This window comes from Gymnoscopelus microlampas (assembly GCF_963454915.1).
Source record: "Gymnoscopelus microlampas genome assembly, chromosome: 22".
NCBI classification, from domain to species: Eukaryota; Metazoa; Chordata; class Actinopteri; order Myctophiformes; family Myctophidae; genus Gymnoscopelus; species Gymnoscopelus microlampas.
Genome location: NC_139959.1, coordinates 22,589,156 through 22,609,155, shown reverse-complemented (window position 1 = coordinate 22,609,155; position 20,000 = coordinate 22,589,156). Strand labels below are relative to the sequence as shown.

Sequence of the window (20,000 nt, the reverse complement as noted above, 5' to 3'; positions counted from 1 at the left end):
AGGCATGAACATCCCCTGGTGTGTGCTGTTATTAGTGGCTTTATATATAGAATAATAGGACAAGTTGTCCTCCAGGATTGGGATAGACCCCCTGCGTGTCCGCCACAGAGAACCCAGCTGGAGGCACTGTATTCAGAGGCTGGGAAACGACCTCTTAACCAACCCTACACCCCCATGAGGCTTTAATCACCCAAGACTTTGTGGCTTTTACTCCTTCTTTTCCTTTTCTTTTTTTACCACTACTCACATTTGAGCGATCAAACATTTAGCGTGTTCTTAACCACTTGCATATCGTTGCTGTCGGGCAGAAACCTTGTATCACCATATTTTAACTTTTTGTGTTTTTCTCGTAAATGAACGCCCTACGTGATCATACTACAGCGTCACACAAAAGTAGCAAAAGTAGCAGATCTACAAGCTCGAAACGTGTCGCTTCGTGCCGCGTTTTGAGCTTGTACTGTAGATCTGCTACTTTTGCTATTTTTGAATTTGAATCCTGAAAACAAAGTAACATTTTTGGACATATGAGGTTTCCACCCGACATAGACGATGTACAGTATACAGTATACACATGCACACATGCATACATTATGTGCATACAGTCTCTAGGCATGAATTTTTGTGTTAAGAGGAAGAAAGCGTAAACGATGATAAATGTTCCTTCCGGTCTTCGGAGTCCTCGTCACCGCAGTGAAACCCTTGATAGTGTAAAGGATGCACTCAAATAGCCCCGTAAGGGCCCATTTTCCTTATGGGGAAGGCATGCGTCCAAAACCCTGGAATTCATCACTTGTCAGGTTTATCATTCTGTCAGCTGGAACGGTGCCGGCGTTGCAGCGTTCCAGGAAAGACACATCATGCCTTCAAAAAGTCTTTTAACCACCATGTGGAGAAATACATCTTCGTTTAGCTGTTAGAAATTTTCGGAGAAAAAAAAGAAAATGGTGTCTTTCAACAACAGTATACGGTCATGAAACCTCATCACCGCATAATAACCAACCTGGTTAACCCTACCAAATAAAACAACAACCAAAAAGAGGTGGATGTCTTTTAACCCATTCAATCCGGGGGACGCATTTCGTGTCATTTTAGATTTTCTTTGGCTATTAAAAAATAGCAGATATACAAGCTCATGGCGCGGCACCGAGTGCCGCCCCATGAGCTTGTAGATCTGCTATTTCTTGTGCAAATCTTTAAATATTTTTTAAAAATATTTTGTTCCAGGGACCTCCCGAAGCAAAGATTTGAGATACAAATGTTCGCTTTAAAAAGATATATATTCAAAGATTTGCACATTTTTTTGGGGGGTGTTAAGGGGTGATGGCACAGTGTGTCTGCAGCTCTGGACTCCTTCTTAGCGTGGGGACTGGGAGAAAAATAGACCCTGTAAACAACTTGTCACCCCGAGGTGTCGGCCGGCTGACAAAACCCCGGCCCCTCTCACTGCTAATTAGCATTCCTTGGGAGGAAAATGTTCTCTGCTCTCTGCACACACACACACACACACACACACACACACACACACACACACACACACACACACACACACACACACACACACACACACACACACACACACACACACACACACACACACACACACACACACACACCGCACGCGGCAGCTGATGCCATTTGGGTGGTGACATCCATAGGGGAGGGAGGGCGGGCTGGCACAGTCTGGCACTGCCAGAAGGGCACGTCGTGGCACGGTGAACATTTCCCCTCCCCTAAGACTAAGAACTGGCACAATGCTGAACAACTGTTGCTCCGTGCAATGGGCTTTTAATGGGCTGGGTGGGTGTAAATGACTAATGCAATGCAGGAGCCCCTAGGTGCTTGTAAGGTCAGGGTGTGTTTAGACATGGGAGTACATTTCACATGTAAAGGTATGAGAAGGAGGCAGGTAGGAGGAGGATAAGGTGCTTTTTGAGGGAGATAAATAGACCACCAGTCCAGTGTTGGTTTGTGGGTAAATGAACTGCCAAGTATTGTAGGGCTGTCTCCCTGCAGACCTTCTAAATAAGGGCAAGAGCTGTCTTAAAGGGATAGTTCACCCAAAAAAAATACTTTTTTTCTATCGATTAGTCACCCCATGAAGACTTGAATTCATGGATTTTTTTTGTCGCATTCCTATGCCAATAATTTGATGATAGCAAGCTCCCAACGTTGGGAGCTTGGGAGCTATTTCAGGCGTGCAACGTCATTGTACGTCGTTGCATAAATTAGGCTCCGAGCTGTTATCAGTCAGTCTGCTATTTTCAATATTTGACGGTTGATTAAGTATATAGGGCTTAAGTGGTTACTATTCTAGTTGCTTGTGGCTCCTAGTATACTGTAGGTCATTGGGCAACACATTAATCATCTAAAACATCCTATCATGTCTAGAGTATGTTGCTCAGAACTGGATACTGTTAGGATTGCTATATTTGTGGGCTACCAGTGTGTCAGGACTCAGAACTAGCTTAGTGTAATGCCATGGAGAGTGAAAACGCTGAGGTGCCAGTTTCCCCATCGGTCGCATTTGTCATTCTGTCTGTCGCTGGTTCTCAAACGAGGCCATCTCTCCCTTTACACCGCGCCTAGGTTTATTGTCAGCAGTTTTCACGACACGCTTACAGCACTGTGTTTGTGTCCTCTCCTTTAATCCCAGCCCTTCCTTTTGAGAGGTATTGAGCGATTATCCCGCCGTCCCTCAATCACAACCTGACCTTTTGCAGCTGCGTTTCGCTCTGCAATGCATCTTGGGCGCACCGAGGCATCCCAGAGCTAAAGCAAAATGCCAAGTTAGATTATTATTAGACCTGCATAGTTAAAGAGGTTATATCCAAAGGTTACTGTTCATTTCTAAAGTGTTTTTTAGAGATTTTAGTGTTTGCCATTAAGACTAGGCCAAGTCTGGCTACTGTACATCTCAGCTAAATTATCTTCCCAGACAGTCATGTCATGTCCCAGTCAAAGAGCCTCACACATTTAGCAAGACCCTCCAAGCCACTGCCAAAGTGCCAAGGCCAATGTTTTGACCACTGGCATCTGGACCCCAAGTCTGTTGACAATCCATATTATTGCATGCATGCAGCGCCGCACCCGCGCGCACACACACACACACACACACACACACACACACACACACACACACACACACACACACACACACACACACACACACACACACACACACACACACACACACACACACACACACACACACACACACACACACACACATGCATTCCCCCATAATCTTGCATTCCTTTTATCTGTGCCGTCATTGCCATTGGGCAGTGACCGCAATGGAAAAAAAACACTTTCCTTTCCATATCCTGATATGCCTAAGCAGGGATTCTGCTTCACTGGTGACATCACAGAATGTTATATGTGAGCCACATAAACGCTCAGGTTTGGCTTTATGAAGACAGTGTGCAGTTACAAATGGGGAGAGACATGATTAATTTTCTGTTCAAATGGGTTCCACTCACCCGAGGAGGGCTCACGAGTGCAGTCTCGTCTCGCAACATGAATCGTCTGAACCCATGTGCGCACGCACACGTACATACGCACACGTGCATGAACGACACACACACTATTTTTCATTATTTTTCCTTTATTTATTCAGGGAAGCCCATTGAGAGCAATCTCTCTTTTTCAAGGACGCCCTGATAACAACATATACAATACATACATAATGAGAAACAATAACAAACATTTGAATCACATTACAATGTCACAGATGCAAATAAACATAGTGTTACATGAAACAGGTGCAGTCACTATGTAGTGTGTCCTCAAGAAGCACCCTGAATGTCTATTGAGACCAATCGCACGAGTTTCAGAGAGTCCTGAAGTTTGTTCCATATGTGTGGATCATAATACATGAAAGCAGTCTTTCCTTGTTCACTGCTCACACACACACACACACACACACACACACACACACACACACACACACACACACACACACACACACACAGGTACTTTCTTTCTCCATCTTCTCCATTTTGCCCCCCCCCCCGGCATCACCAGCTTGTTATTATTTTTCCGGGGCGCCAGCTCTGCCCGGAATTTCAATAAGCACCCGCCGAGATGCATTCTGCCGGGCTTTTTACAAAGCACCATATGTTTACAGTTCCTCAAGCCTAGTCACTCCTCTCTCATTATATGCCTGCAAGGGGATGGCCACGTTTTGTTGTGCCATGCATGCACGGCACGCGCACGCGCACGGTTAAAGGAGGGCAGACTCTACTACCATCCCTCTGTCTGCAGCTGCAGGGCCAAAAGTAACTTTGGTGCACATGAATATCCGCCCACAGAAAGTAGTGTGTTGTTTACTGATAATCCCTCATCGATCCCCTTCTCAGGAGTTGTAGCCCGACACAACTAGACATCCTGATAAGTCCTTCCCGCCAGCCTCTCTCTGGCATCCTGTGAAGAATATCACAACAAACCACCTTTCCTAACACGCACGGCTAGGCTTGGGTCACCCTATTTCCCTACCTTCACCCATTCACTTAGTTTAGAGCCCTTTGGCCGATATATCAGCCATTATTTGACTTTTTGATATTGGTATCATTGGTATGCGTCCCGATTTTTTACACATTGCATCACGTTGTGAGCTTGTAGAGCGGACTTATTTTTTTGTATATTTCAAGTTAAATGTTCTTTTCATATAATGTCTGTTTTTCAAATAGATTTCAATATTGGCTTTATAATCTCAGTACCTCTAATCTGTGTCACTGTAGACAAGAGCAGCACCTTGCACGTTCCCTGTACGATGGGAGTGGTGTGTGTGTGTGTGTGTGTGTGTGTGTGTGTGTGTGTGTGTGTGTGTGTGTGTGTGTGTGTGTGTGTGTGTGTGTGTGTGTGTGTGTGTGTGTGTGTGTGTGTGTGTGTGTGTGTGTGTGTGTGTGTGTGTGTGTGGCGCCGTTCTGCTCTCCACTCTCTTACAGTGGATGTCCCCCAACACCCTCTAATCAGTATGTATTTGACCTCCGTGACCCCGGCTCTGGATAGCGTCACATTCAGTCGAAGATCAGTGGAAGGTCGTCCATCACCACGGTGAACAGGACTGTGTGTGCGTGTGTGTGTGTCAAACGAGTCCACACAGAGTGCTCTACCATCGCCAGAAATGGTGGATGTTTTACGATCTGTTTGTGGACATTGTGCAATCCAAGCATAGTCATTAAATCAGCATCCCCATCACCTGCAATGGATTCCAAGGATTGCGTTTGCAATTCAGAGGGGTCTCCCAGAGCTGCGCTGCCTGCCAGGGCCTGGCGGTAGGTTTGTTTGTTTCTCAGCACTGGGATTTGAAGGAAGGATACTGCCGTGTCTGGTTTCCGTCCACTGTGGTATTGTGAACATTGTCCAGTGTGTCTGGCAGTTACAGGGTTGTCTAAGGTCTGACATCAGTCTGAATTGGACCCAAAATTCGGTTTGTAAAAAAAAAAAAGTGTACAACAAATAGCGAAAACAGATTATCTTCTGTTTTAGCTATTTTAGAATTCACCAAAAAAAAAATCTTTGACAGATTTTGACAGATTTTGGGGATGCCATGGTGATGCCATTTTGAAATAAAATGGTTAAATTGTGATATTATCAAACATAAATACCAAACACATCAGACAATTTCCCAAAAAGGAAATGCATGTATTTAATTCTGTCCAGACGATAAAACATATCCCCACCGGACATAAAAATGACAGAGGAGAATGTATGGTGTATGAAATGTAGAGGCATAGATCCACCTCACACCTAAACACCTTTACCATCAAGTCCACCTTGCTTCACTTTCAGCACAGTAATAAGGACTTCAGGGTTTGTCTGAGGAAATGTCCAGAACAAATAGGCCCAGTCAAGTGGTAAGGCCATCTGGCACTGCTGTGTGCGTGCGTGCGTACGCGTGCTTGCGCATGTGCCTGTATGTGTGTGAGTGTCTGTGTGCATGCATGTGTCAGTCCACAAGGTTTTATCGTGCATCATAGCGGTTTATTACGGATGGCACGCCTCATCACAGCTAAATCCCCAGTGTTCATTTGGCTCTTTTACACCGTCAGAGTCACATTATCACAGGGGATGTGGTGCCGTTGTGTCGGCTGCTCTCAGAAGCAGCTGTCGCTGGCAGAGGAGCAGAGCCTGGGTGAAACCGCTCTCGACTGGAGGGGAGGGGCAATCAAAGCTTTGGAAAAACAACAGGGCAGAATTAGCTGATAAATGACATTACTAAGTCTCTCGGGTTTAGGGGATATGAGATGTACTGTACTGTATGTGTGGTAGGGCTGTGCAATATATCGATGTTAAAACAATATAATGATATGGGACTAGATATCGTCTTGGATATTAGATGTGGATTTAGATATGTCGTGATATGGCGATTGTGTTGTATTTTCCTGGTTTGTTGCAGAAATAGCCGATCTTCAAGCTTGCATGGTGACACGATGTGAGCTTGTAGATTATTACTAGATGATAGACTTTTGCTATTTTAGAAACATTTTGAAAATAAATGATCATTGTCACAATGCAATATTATTGTCACAATATTGATATTGATATATTGATACCACAGACCTATGCACGATTATATTGATGGGTATGGTAGATGGAAGGTTGGGTGGGGGCGGGTGTGGATTGAAAATGTTGAAGAGAAGAGAGAATTAGAGAGCCTTCTTCTCTATTGATTGGCAGGGCCTTACCTCCAACTTGACCCCCCTCCTCCTCGCGTCCATTTTCAATTAATGACATAGCTAGCCCCCTGCCGCCGCCGCTTCTGTGTGTCTGTCATCCTGGTGACACCTCTCGATGAGATCTGCGTCCCTCAGATGGACCCTAGGGGCGCTCTCTCTCTCTGGGATGCGTTGAGTGTGATTGCCTTTGCGTCGGCACCTTGACGGTCGGCGGACTAGTATGCACAGCAGGTGAAATGTCTGCAGAATCAGACCGATGACATGTTTCCTTTAGACAGGCTGCTGCTGTTCTGCGTGATTGTGGACGGCGGGAGTCCGTGACGAGGGTCTCGGCGGCCCGCCAACCCTCCTCAGCCCGCAGCCTCCTGGCTTTCGCGGTCCAGCGGTCTCAGGTTTTGTTCGGATTGTCAGCTTGACCACAGAGACTTGGTTTCGTCTGGTTTTTACACCAGGTGACGGTGAAACGGAATATATTTTGGGTTGTTGTCTGTCTACTTTGTCTGCCTCCGCAGATGCTGGAAAAGAGCAAAAAAGGCAGGCAGTTATCACAACTTTAAGCCTGGTCTTGATTGTCTTACACTGTGGCGTGCACCAAAAATAGCTGATCTACAAGCTCACAGCGCATCGCGGAGGTTGACGTACGTGTGTGTGTGTGTGTGTGTGTGTGTGTGTGTGTGTGTGTGTGTGTGTGTGTGTGTGTGTGTGTGTGTGTGTGTGTGTGTGTGTGTGTGTGTGTGTGTGTGTGAGAGTGTGAGAGTGCGTGTTTGCGTGTGTGTGTGTGTGTGTGTGTGTGTGTGTGTGCATAAAAGCTGCTTATCAGTACTACCTGTTTTCCCTCTCTGCACAACTGTGTAGGTGGTTGCATCTCGCAGCAACCACAATTTCACACATAATCATGTTTTCCTGCATTGCAGGTATACCTTACTTTCACTGTTGCTTGATGTAACTCGCTCAACCATTTGTTACATTTGGGTCGTTTGTCTAGTGTGTAGACAAGTGCTCTAGTTTAGAAAGTGTGATTTTACACATAATCACATTTTCCTGCATTGCAGGTACCATTTACTGTTGCTAGTTGCTACTCACTCACTTTGCACAATTTCTGAAGGTACAGAAGCCCCCCACACACACACACACACACACACAGCTACAGGTGGGTTTAAGGGCCTGTGATGTCCCAGTGGGGACTTGAATTCGTAAAACCTGCAGGCCTTGGAAAAGACGCCTCCTCCTCCATTAGCTCAATTAAAAACCACAGGTATCAAAGACTAGAGTGCTCTTCCACTCTCTCTAAAGAGCGGCCAGGGATTTTTTTTTTCTCTGTCTCTCTGAACGTGTCTGTGCACGTGCATATGTGTGTGTGTGTGTGTGTGTGTGTGTGTGTGTGTGTGTGTGTGTGTGTGTGTGTGTGTGTGTGTGTGTGTGTGTGTGTGTGTGTGTGTGTGTGTGTGTGCGTGCGTGCGCACAAATTCACGCGTGGGTGTGCCTGGCTGCATGCCTCGGCAAACATGGGATGGATCATTGCCGTGCGTGCATGCGAGCGTGCACGCCGCGCTCGAATGCATGCATGTTTTTTTATGGGGATCTATCTAAAACACTGCATGCACACGCGCCACCTGCGTGCACATGTGTGCATGTGCAACAGCGGCCCGGGCTGCCTGCTGAGCGGTGTGGAAGTGGCAGATGAGGCAGTGCCCGGCAGGGGAACCCACTGTCACCTTGAAGGAGTGCTTGGCACGGTGCCTGACTCCATTAAGTCAGCTCCTATCTGTAACGGATGACAGGCTGTGGGCGCTGCCATGCCCTGGCCCGAGATGAACGCCTCATACACCTATAGCTCAATAACCCACTGCACTGATTCTTTAATCCAGGGGTCATCAACGGGGGGTCCGGGGACCCCTAAGGGGGTCCACAGAGTTACTACAGGGCGGCCGCCAAAATCTTTCTGTTATAGGAAGTTTTGTGTTACATTAACCAGAATCTATTCTGAGAGGAAAATTTGCCAAAAATAGCTGATCTACAAGCTTGGAGATCGAGGTTTGGTCGCTTCTTTTGGGCTTGTTTGCATAGACCTGGGTGCTTATTTCTCTGGCAAAATCTGGCAACAAATGTGGCTGAGAAGAATAAGACATACAGTACAGTACTTGTCTTGTGTTTGTTAAGCTGTCTTACATTAGCTCAGTCAACCTACTATTCTCAGAAGTCAAACCATCCTCATAAACAGCCCAGTTCCAGCAAACACTCCACTGGTTATGTGTGCAGACTTTCACTTGATGTTGCTGATAAGAATTCAGAATATCCACGCAAGACTTTGGAGCGTAAACAACAACATGAGAGAGCAGAGCATGAAACATTGACATCAGCTGGGGCACTGGGGCAGTATACTGGCAGGGAATCAAGACCACTGTGGCCGCAGGGCATAAAGCTATTTTTTAGGGGCATATGGCCAAACTGAGGGGGCTTGGCCTTCATCGCCACCAGGAAATCCCTGCCCCGATTACTGTATAGATATCCAAAATGCTCTGGTACAGCATTCAGTGTAATTGCTTTTCTGGTTGCCAACATATTTTTATTTTTGTATTGCATCTGTGCTCAGTTCTTGTGTGATTGGCTCTTAGATTAATTCAGAGAAAGCATTGTCTGCCTCTCCAACAAAGGCAAACACTGCCAAGCAATAGAGTATTTTACACATGGAACAGATGTAGATCTGCACTCATACTCATTAAGGACAATCAAATCAAACTGAGTTCATGTTTGTGTCAGTACGGTCTCTATTTAGGCCAGGGGTCTTCAGTGTTTTTCATCCCAAGGACCCCTTAGCTGAGAGAGAGATGAAGGAGGGACCCCCGTCACATATTGTATCAAATTGTGTTGCAGATTAAACTATTGCATAGATTTATTAGATAGCTCCATACTACAGTATAGACTTGTTTGACAGCACTGTCATCAGTGTATGTTGGATTCATGTTAATTTGTATTTTCAGACATTTAACCACTTGAACCCTTAATGCTTAGTAAACTTGAACTTTCACTCTGTACTTGGTCTGCTCTTTTTTCCCTCTTCACCAAACCTAAGGGTTAGGGTTAGGGTTAGAAAAGAATAGCCGATATACAAGCTTGTAGTGCTGCTATTTTTTGCTAAAGTTCTTCTCAGAATAGGGATGCTAGGTTCCAAGTTTTTAATGTTAAAAAAATCCTATCACACAAAGATTTGGTGGCCCCCCTGTAGTAACTCTGAGGACCCCCTAAGGAGATAGTAACTTACTTCACCGCCAATGAGGAGGAGGAGTTGTTGGAGTTGGAGGAGGAGGAAAGAGGAAGCAGGAGAGTAAACATGAAGAAGAGATCTAATGACAGGCCCCGCCCACTGCCCTGTCTGCCAGGGACCTAATGAGGATAACTAATGAGGACACTTTCTAACTCGTTAGAAAGTGTTTATCAAGCAAAACAAAATTTGAAAGACAGCCAAGTCAATTAACTAAATAGTGCAACCGCTTTATTGAAATATCTTATGGTTATACTGCAAATGACATAAAGGCTTGAGAGTTCAGTTGAATCTGTACAAACTCTCCAGGCAGGAGATTTCAAACCTTACCCTACAACATTATGAGTGTTTATTTAAACATAAAATGTTTAAGTGAGGGTCAATTTTACCCTCATGGGTTCATTCGTTACTTATTGATCGTTAAAGACAAACGGTAAAACCAATTCCAAACATTAATAGGCAAACACTGTTAGGAAGCTAATAGGAGTGTCATGAGAGAAATGTCCATTTAGTCTAGTTGGTAAATAAGTGAACAACATGGAGTCAGCTACAGCAGAACAACAGAGCACTGCACTGCACTGCAGCATCAAACAGAGATGATGGTAGCAACTAGCAAGTATTACCTAAATACATAATTCAATAGAAGGGATGTCACGTTTTTAAACCACTTTCAACATATTTCATTATCAGGGGTCATCAATGTATCCTTACATGGAGAAATGTGCCTGTGGCAAATATATGTATACATTATGGAAAGCCTTTTTTAATGCATTTTGTCCATGTAATGTGTGCTGAAAGCACAAACTATACTGCAAAGACCAAATCATTGAAATGGACCATAGACTTGGCCCATGTTGCATTGATACTGCATACAGCCAGTACACAGTGGCTGACTTGCCACTCTCCAGGTTTTCTTCAGAATAGATAGGACACTGATTTAATTCATGCAGAAATACCAGTGGTGTAAAGTAAAAGTACTAGGGTGATGAGATGTGTTGTGAGCTTGTACAGTAGATAGGCTATTTTATGCGTTTCATCATACAATGAAGAACACACACACACACACACACACACACACACACACACACACACACACACACACACACACACACACACACACACACACACACACACACACACACACACACACACACACACACACACACACACACACACACACACACACACACACACACACAGCAGTTTTTGACGCATTGTTCCAATTATGTTTCAGTTCATGGTATTCATAGCCTACATTCCCAGGGTAACCAGGTTACTCTGCTGCTGTTATCACAGAAATATGTCACTTAGATCAAACCCCCGAAAGAGTTGTCCTCCAACTCCACGCTAACAGATCCGAGAGACCGGAGCTCTGTCCTTTTTTATGTGAGTGGAACGCTTTCCTCATTTCCGCCAGCACACTCTGAAGGCCTCGGGGCCTTCGCTAGGTTAAAATGAAACCGGATTAATCTCTGTGATTGTCCTGCAACTCATCCCCCTTTCCTCCCTCTCTCTCTCTCTCTCTCTCTCTCTCTCTCTCTCTCTCTCTCTCTCTCTCTCTCTCTCTCTGCCTCTGCCTCTGCCTCTGCCCATGCTTTCATCGTACTGTCAGAAGCCTCAGTCCCGGGAAGGCAGGCTCATGCGCTCATAGGGGAGTCTCGCTATTATTAAAGTGCTGTAGTTTGATGTTTCGCCTTCGTGACCTCGTACTCTACTGTCCCGAGGGTACTCGGGATCTCTCTCTCTCTCTTTCCCTCTCTCTCTCTCTCTCTCTCTCTCTCTCTGTCTCTCTCTCTCTGTGTGTGTGTGTGTGTGTGTGTGTGTGTGTGTGTGTGTGTGTGTGTGTGTGTGTGTGTGTATATATATATATATATATATATATATATATATATATATATATATATCCCTTTCTCTCATCTTGGTTAGCGGGCCAGTCAGTCAGGGTGGTAGCTAGCTATGTGGGCCCGTTGCTCTCATGCGGGACTCATAGACACGTGCCAGGCTACTGCCAGCTACACACGCGACTAATGAAAATGCAGGGCGTTTACGCTCGACTTCCTTGGCTCGCTACACTATGCTACTACTGCTACACACACACACACACACACGTGCGCACGCTTGTGCGCGCAGGCCCGCTTCAGTGTGCCAGTGTGAGTATTGAATGTTCTATGCAGACAAATCTGATCTCATAGCATTGCTAACCCACATCCAGAACCTCAGGGTGATTCAATGCTACAGTACAGTACAAACTAAGCTCACACACTGACTGAAACACATTCACCTAGCCCTACTGCGCTAAGACAACACACAGGCATATACACAGGCATATACACACACACACACACACACACACACACACACACACACACACACACACACACACACACACACACACACACACACACACACACACACACACACACACACACACACACACACACACACACACACACACAGCAAAAAGGCTCTGTACTCTGCTATAGAAGCACATACTGTATCCCCAATGACATGAAACTTTGAGCACATACGGATATTTTCCACTGTCAGGAATAAAATACACAAACCACCATTGCGTTTACAATGTACACATATTGTAGCTACATACAGTATGTAATGGACTGTTACAGGATTATAGATTATGGTCTGTGCATGTGCTACTACCACACGTATGTATTGATATTTTGCAAAAAGAAATCCTATTTCTTTTTCCTATTGTTATTACTAGACCTGAACCCATTGAACCTTGACCCCATGGAGTACACTTTTGAGGTCTTTTTTTTCTTCTTTCAGTATTTGCAATTTTCAATACTTTTACTTCCACCCCACTACAATATTGACAAATATTGTACTTTTATAATACACAATATTGTACACAATGTACGCAAAGGGTCGCGATGCGACACATTGTGAGCTTGTAGATCGGCTATTTTCAAAAGATGTTTTATACATTTTGAACTTGTGAAATGGGACATTCACGCACGCACACACGCGTTTCAAGGACAAGGACTGATGAGCCCAGTGAGCATTGGACGGTGTTTCTTGGTATAAACAGTGTGTGGAGACAGATGTTCCTGCTGTCGGTGACACGCAGACTAGTGTCTGTCTGCATCCACAGAGAGACTTCAATTGATGACATTGATTTCCTTTGTTGTCATCTCTGGGGCATAACAGCAGTCTGGCAGCAGGAGAGCAGAGGATGCGGTGCGGGGATGAAACGCCAAAAGAGCCTTGTGGGATTTATATTATAAAAAGCCAGCGCCAAGCATTTAAATTCTTTATTTTGGCTTGTTTGTCTTTGTTGTCCCCACTGGCATTTTTTTCCTAATGTCAGGAAGCTTGTGAAATGGACTGGATATCCAGTGGTGGAAAAAGTACTTGCATGTTTTACTTAAGTAAAAGTATCAATACTGCAATGTAGAAATACTCTGTTACAAGTAAAAGGCCTGTGTTTAAAATGTTACTTGAGTAAAAACACAAAAGTATTCGCAACAAAATATAGTTAGTACCAAAAGTAAAAGTACTAACATGTTTGAAAATAGCAGATCTCCAAGCTCACAACGCGTCGCATCGCGACGCGTTGTGAGCTTGTAGATCTGCTATTTTCAAATAGCCTATGTATAAAATAGGGCTAAAGTGGTTAATGTTTGTTTCATAATATCATAATTTTACAGTACTTTAGTAAATGTACTTAGTTACTTTACACCACTGTGGATATCATATCACATGTGACACAGACATGGAGACGAGCCTGTGGTGTCGTTATGGTTTTTCCTAGGCGAGGTTGGAGTGGACTGAGTGTGGCTGAGATGCTCTCCTTGTCTCCTTTACGAGGCTTTTTTTCCGGACGGCTCCCCGAGAAGTCTGCTGGGAGAAAATGAAATGCTGTTGTCTCTCCCCTCTCTTTCATAAACACGGGCTGGACGAGCTTTACAGACTCCAATAAATAAAGGCCACTCGATACCTGGAGTGCTGCCATTCCCCTGGCTTTCAGAAGCACACAGCTGCAGACAACAGCCATCCATGCAGCCAGATAGGCGGTCCATGTGTCCTACACTGCCCCCATGAGGGCAACGCTCGCAACTTGCATGGCTGATGCTGTCGGGCAGAATCCTCTTATCTCCATATTTTTACTTTTTGTGTTTTGTTTTGTAAATTAACGCCCTACTTGACCATACTACAGTGTCACACAAAAGTAGCAGATTCGAGCTTGTAGATCTGCTACTTTTGCTATTTTTTTAAATTCAATCCTGAAAAGTAACAGATTTGAACATATGAGATTTCCGCCCGACAGAGATGGTAGCTGATGCTGGCCATGACAGTGCAGTACACAGTAAAAAAATCTAGCCAAACCCTCCGGATTTGGCTGTGTCGTTGTGGATCTGGCTGTGTCGTTGTGAGTGTTATCGGTACGATGTATGCATTTGCTCGCATATTGTTGGCCTGGGGTGGTCCAAGAGATAAGCGCACGCTGCTGGTGTTCATCGGAGTAGAGAGAGAGAGAGAGAGAGAGAGAGAGAGGCAGCAAAGAACCCGAATCACACTTGAATGTGTTGGAGGACTCATTTCTCTGAGCTCAGTTAAGCGAAAAAAGGAAAAACTTCCGAATAGCTTTTAATCCACCCCCCCCACCCATCTCCCCCTCCCCCAGGCATCCCACACACACACACTTAATAACCCTTGTCTCTTTCTCTGCATCCTTTATCCCCGCATCACCCGAGGACATGGATTAAAGTTCTCAGTCGCCATGACTGATCTCATGTCGTTTGGATTCCATACAAGCCGGCATGTCGTCTTTGAAAGCACGTCGCGCACCGAAAATAGCAGTTCTACAAGCTCTCATCGCGTCACAGCGCAACGCGTTGTGAGCTTGTAGATCGGCTATTTTCGGCTATTGGTTATTTTAAGATTAAAGAGTAGTCAAAGTGGTCAAACTAGCAATTGAATACATGTTTAGAAGCGTCTTCTATAAACATGAATGGTCTCCGAAATGTCACAAAAGCAAAAGGTTAAAGCCTCACTCTGTGATTTCCTCAACTGGTTGGCTGTAATGTGGAACAGCAGCAACATACGGTTTAGAATGATAACGCCAAAACATCATTATATTTTCAGTTGGGAGATTTTGTTTTGCTTTATACCATGCCCAAGGGGGTGGGGTGGAGGGTGATCTGTGGTCCTCCTCATCATGTTCCACTCGTCTCTCTCTCTCTCTGTCTCCCCCGGACTCATTTGTCACCACGGATACTGTACTGTCGTCCATGGCAACAGCTGTTGGATGATGAGGGCCACTGGCTGTCGATGAGGTGTGACAGCAGCAAAAAAAAAAAAAACTCCAAAAAGCATTGAGTTTTTAGTATGCTAGCCAGGTAGTCAGTCAGTCCCCCATGCTCACACACACACAACTGGTGAAGATCCGTTTGTACACTTGTGTACAATATATCGATGTATGTATGTATGTGTGCGTGTGTGTGTGTGTGTGTATATATATATATATATATATATATATATATGTATATACATAAGCAACGTGTTTAGAGCTTGTAGATCTGCTACTTTTGCTGTTTTTGAATTTTGAATCCTGAAATGTAACAGTTTTGGACATTATGAGCTTTCCACCCGACAGAGACGATACGCGCGCACACACACACACACAAAATCACTCTCTAGTCACGTCACCAGGGAAGACAAGTGCACAGTGACAGATTGCAGTTGGCTGGTGGGCCCTGGAGCATGCTGGGGGAAAAGGGAATTGGTGTCATGGTGTGTTGGTCAGTGGCCACTGGGTGTCACACTGTTTTTTTTTTTCCTTTAAGAGATGATTGACCCCAGTAAGAACCATACTGATGTCAATACATGGTCTGTTCATAGCCTCAGCCATATTGATGTACGGAAACGTAGACCATTTACCTGTTAATGTGGAACAAACTACCCATTGCAGTTAGAACTGCAGACTCTCTCCGCCGTAATCTGAAGACTACCTTGTGCTTACCTTGCTTACTGTAAATCGCTCTGGATTAAGAGTGTCTGCTACTGTAAATGCCTAAATTGGAAATTGTTTAGATTTTACATTTGTTTACATTTTCTCCATTAAATCATTACCAATCTTTCCTGAGTAATAGGTTCATTGTTGGCTAAACATCATTGTGTGGATGATGAGTCATGGCCGTTTCGTTTTTTTAAATCAAATCTGTTCTCCAGGGATTATCCTTTGGCTAGACTGTTCAAATCAGTCAGCGCTTACTTTAACGTTGACAACATACTTCTTGTCAAAGTTAATGCTTAACAAATCCCATAGTCTTCTGGTCTGCTGTAATGGTCTGTCATTCAGTGTTGTTGGTTCCACTTGTTCCTTTGAGAGCTCATATTTCCGCCTGGTGTCATATGCATTTTCAATAGCTTTGAGTGCACATTGGTCAATACAATCTCTTTGGTTCCCGCCCTTACATTCTTGCTTTCACAAGGGTTGTTTATTTCTTCTGTTTCCTGATGTTGGTATCGTGTTTTTTCTATCACATTTGAGTGATTTTTAACGTTTTCTCCACAGCGGGGTGGTATGTTTTCCTATCACATTTTAACGCTGTTGATTGTTTTCTGCACAGCGTGGTAGCGTGTCTTCCTTTCACATTTAAATTCCTTTTACTGAGCTTCATGGCTGTAATGTCATTCCCTTTTTTTGGGGGTTTATTTTAACTCCTTTTGCATTGCATTCAAACGTCCTTTTATAATGTGTTTTCTTTCTTAATGCCCCTGTGTCTTAATGTCTCACTGCTTAATGTTTCACTTAAAGCACTTTGAATTGCATTGTTGTTGAAATAATGCTAATACAAACCTGCCTTTGCCTCCCTTTTCCCCAGCGGTGGTGATGCCTGACGGGTCGGCGGACAAGGCCGGGCTGGGAGACGACTTGGGGAGCGAGGAAGACCTGTTGTACGATGAGTTCCGCGGGTCGGGATCCCGTTTTGGACACCCTGGAGGAGGGGGAGGGGAGCAGCTAGCCATCAATGAGGTAGGAGACCAGAGGGCTGTCGCGATCATCACATTTTACTTGACGATTAATTGTCATAATAATTGCGATTGACATTGGAACATTCCTGTTTGCCTATTAGGCTTTTTAAACACAAAATGTGCACGGGGCAGATGTCGGGTGGAAACCTCACATGTCCAAAGCAGTTACTTTTCAGCAACAAATTCAAAAATAGCTAAAGTGGCAGATCTACAAGCTCAAAACGCGCCGCGTTTCGAGCTTGCGGATCTGCTACTTTTGATACTTGTGTGTGACGCTGTAGTATGATCAAGTAGGGCATTAATTTACGACAAAAAGTTAGAATATGGAGATACATTGGAGGTTTCTGCCCCACAGTGACGATATCCATGAATGAGGTCCCAGTGCATTGTGGGCCCACATCACTTCTTAAGGAGGCTGCCCCCTCCGCCAGCCAGCCAGACTGTGATTGGTTAGGCTGCCCCTCCACCAAGGCCCGTCCCACTTCCTGGTTGTCACGCAGAATTGCCATGGTGGATTACACTGAACCACCTGGCTTCGAAACAATTACTGAGGCTTACGGGGCAATTGCAGCGCTCTGTGGGATGTGAGGTTCAGAATGAGTTGAACCCACCCCTCCAGGGAGCAAACTATGTTTGCTTCATTGTTGTGGCTAAATGGCGTGAATTCCTCCACGCCTCTCTCTTCTCTAATGAGCACAATGGAAAGGAGGAGAGCAAAACTTAATATTCCTTCCTTGTTGTCGTTGCTGCTGTCTGCATGTCATTGCCTCTAAAATGGCTTCTTTTGGGTGGCATTTGCATCTGCGGTTTAATCTCAAGTGCAGTACGTCTACAGTATGCCACCTGTGTTTTAGTTGAGTAGAAAATATAGTTTTGCTTTGTAAATAAATATTATACTGTACTTTTGTACTTTTCATAAATTAGATTGCTCAATTACAAAATAAAGCCCCCCAAAAAAAGAAAAGAAAACGTATACCAGTGTTTTTATTTTGATTTTACCATTTGAAACATCATCTTTGTATTTACAGTATAGCACCATTTGCTGGCGTGCTATTTTGCGAGTTTGAGGTGCTTTGATCCCAATGTTATGGCTATAATGGTCAACAGCAGACCTAAATCAATATGAAACAAATAAGAGCGCAGCCAGCAGCCAGGAATCCATACTACACGGGCAAAAAAACAACAATACAGGTTTGCTAGCAGATGAAATGGAACACGTCCACCAGAGACAGACTAGAAATGGTTGCCGGTGTCACTCGGCTGAGGGAGAGGTGATAAATACAAAGCACCGCCGCCGAGGATGCTGGGTTATATGGTTGTCATGGATACAGACGGCAGGCCCCCTGTGTGATGTGTGTGAAGCTCCAGTGGAATGCGAATGTGCAGAGCGGATAAATCGCCGTCTCCAGACAGATCTGTACGGCCTGATAATAGCAGTAATGCTTATCCCGTTCAGACCTGAGGCCGATTCGACAAATGTCTTCTAAATCCTATGTTGCTACATCAGTGGTTCCCATCTCAAAATATTTTGTTCCAGGGACCCCCAGAAGCAAAGATTTGAGTAAAAAATGTGCGCATAAAAATATATACATTCAAAAATTTGCAACACGCTATGAGCTTGTATATCTACCATTTTTCAATAGCCAAGGTATAAAATCTTAGGCTTTTTACCTAAAATCTAAAATGACACGCCTTCCCCTTAATGGGTTAAGACCTGAGGCTGATTCTACAAATGCCTTCTGAATCAGTAGTTCTCACACTTTCCAGATTTCTCTAACATGTTCAAAAATAGCAGATCTACAAGCTCGCAGCGCGGCACAAAGTGACGCGCTGTGAGCTTGTACATCTGCTATTTTTGAATAGCCAACGCAAAAATCTAAAGTGACACATATGCTTTCCCGGTTTTAATTGGTTATTTGATGCAGCGACCTGTCACCACAGCGGTACAATTAGAAAACAGGGTATAATGTGTTTGGGGACAATATGAGCCCACCTCGGTTTCATTTTGAATTCGGATGCAAAATGGAATCCATAAATACAGTCTTATGTTAGTGTTGCATGTGTTGTGGATGGTTCAGTGGTCTAGAGAAAAAGAGAGAGAGAGAGCGAGAGAGAGAGAGAGAGCAGCTGTCCACTATCTGCGGGTCCATGCAGGGCTTTGACTGAGGGGGCGCTGTTGAGTTATGTTTGGCTGAGAGACGCCGCCTAGGCATATTTGTGTGTGTGTGTGTGTGTGTGTGTGTGTGTGTGTGTGTGTGTGTGTGTGTGTGTGTGTGTGTGTGTGTGTGTGTGTGTGTGTGTGTGTGTGTGTGTGTGTGTGTGTGTGTGTGTGTGTGTGTGTGTGTGTGTGTCAGCTATCATGGGCAGTCTGTCTATCTGGAGAAGACGATGTTTCATTTATCGTTGAGTAGCTTCGTCAATGTGTTATCTTTTTTCCTCTGTGTGTTAATAAGTTGTATCTGGTTTGACCGTATAATGTCATCTTCTTCTGATCAGTGTTTGGATCTATCATGTACTGTATGCGCTTTTTGTGCTGTGTGTGTGCTGTGTGTGCTGTGTGTGTGTGTGTGTGTGTGTGTGTGTGTGTGTGTGTGTGTGTGTGTGTGTGTGTGTGTGTGTGTGTGTGTGTGTGTGTGTGTGTGTGTGTGTGTGTGTGTGTGTGTGTGTGTGTGTGTGTGTTGTATGTTTATGTATAAAATACTACTGCTATTACAATACTGTCATTTCCCAAAAACAGAAGATAGTGTAGCATTTCTTTCAATTAAGGGCAGGAAGTGGCCTGTCTAAATGAAGCCTTTTTGTATTAACATACTCTACCATACAGATTGGATGTTATTCACACAACAAAATGACATAATAGAGCTTTAAAGGGACATTTGATATACCCTATATACTATATACATACAATTATTGTGTATATATAGGGTTAGAGTGGTTAAACTGATTGTATAATGTTATATGAACTAATTTGGAACCCCCTCAAGGACCCAACTTTGAGGACCACTGGTTTGGTCAAACATTATGCAGGACATGTGTGTGTGTGTGTGTGTGTGTGT

General features: G+C 44.4%; 1 protein-coding gene across 5 annotated transcripts in view; it reads left to right on the top strand.

Moving 5' to 3' along the window:
• arhgef4 (Rho guanine nucleotide exchange factor (GEF) 4) overlaps positions 1-20,000 on the top strand; it is a 155,675-nt gene that overhangs the window by 107,024 nt on the left and 28,651 nt on the right. For all 5 annotated transcript variants that reach the window (XM_084049229.1, XM_084049228.1, XM_084049231.1 and 2 more), the window contains one exon: positions 16,794-16,945. In XM_084049229.1, the coding sequence (XP_083905355.1) occupies positions 16,794-16,945 (152 nt within the window). The remainder of the gene's footprint in view (positions 1-16,793; positions 16,946-20,000) is intronic.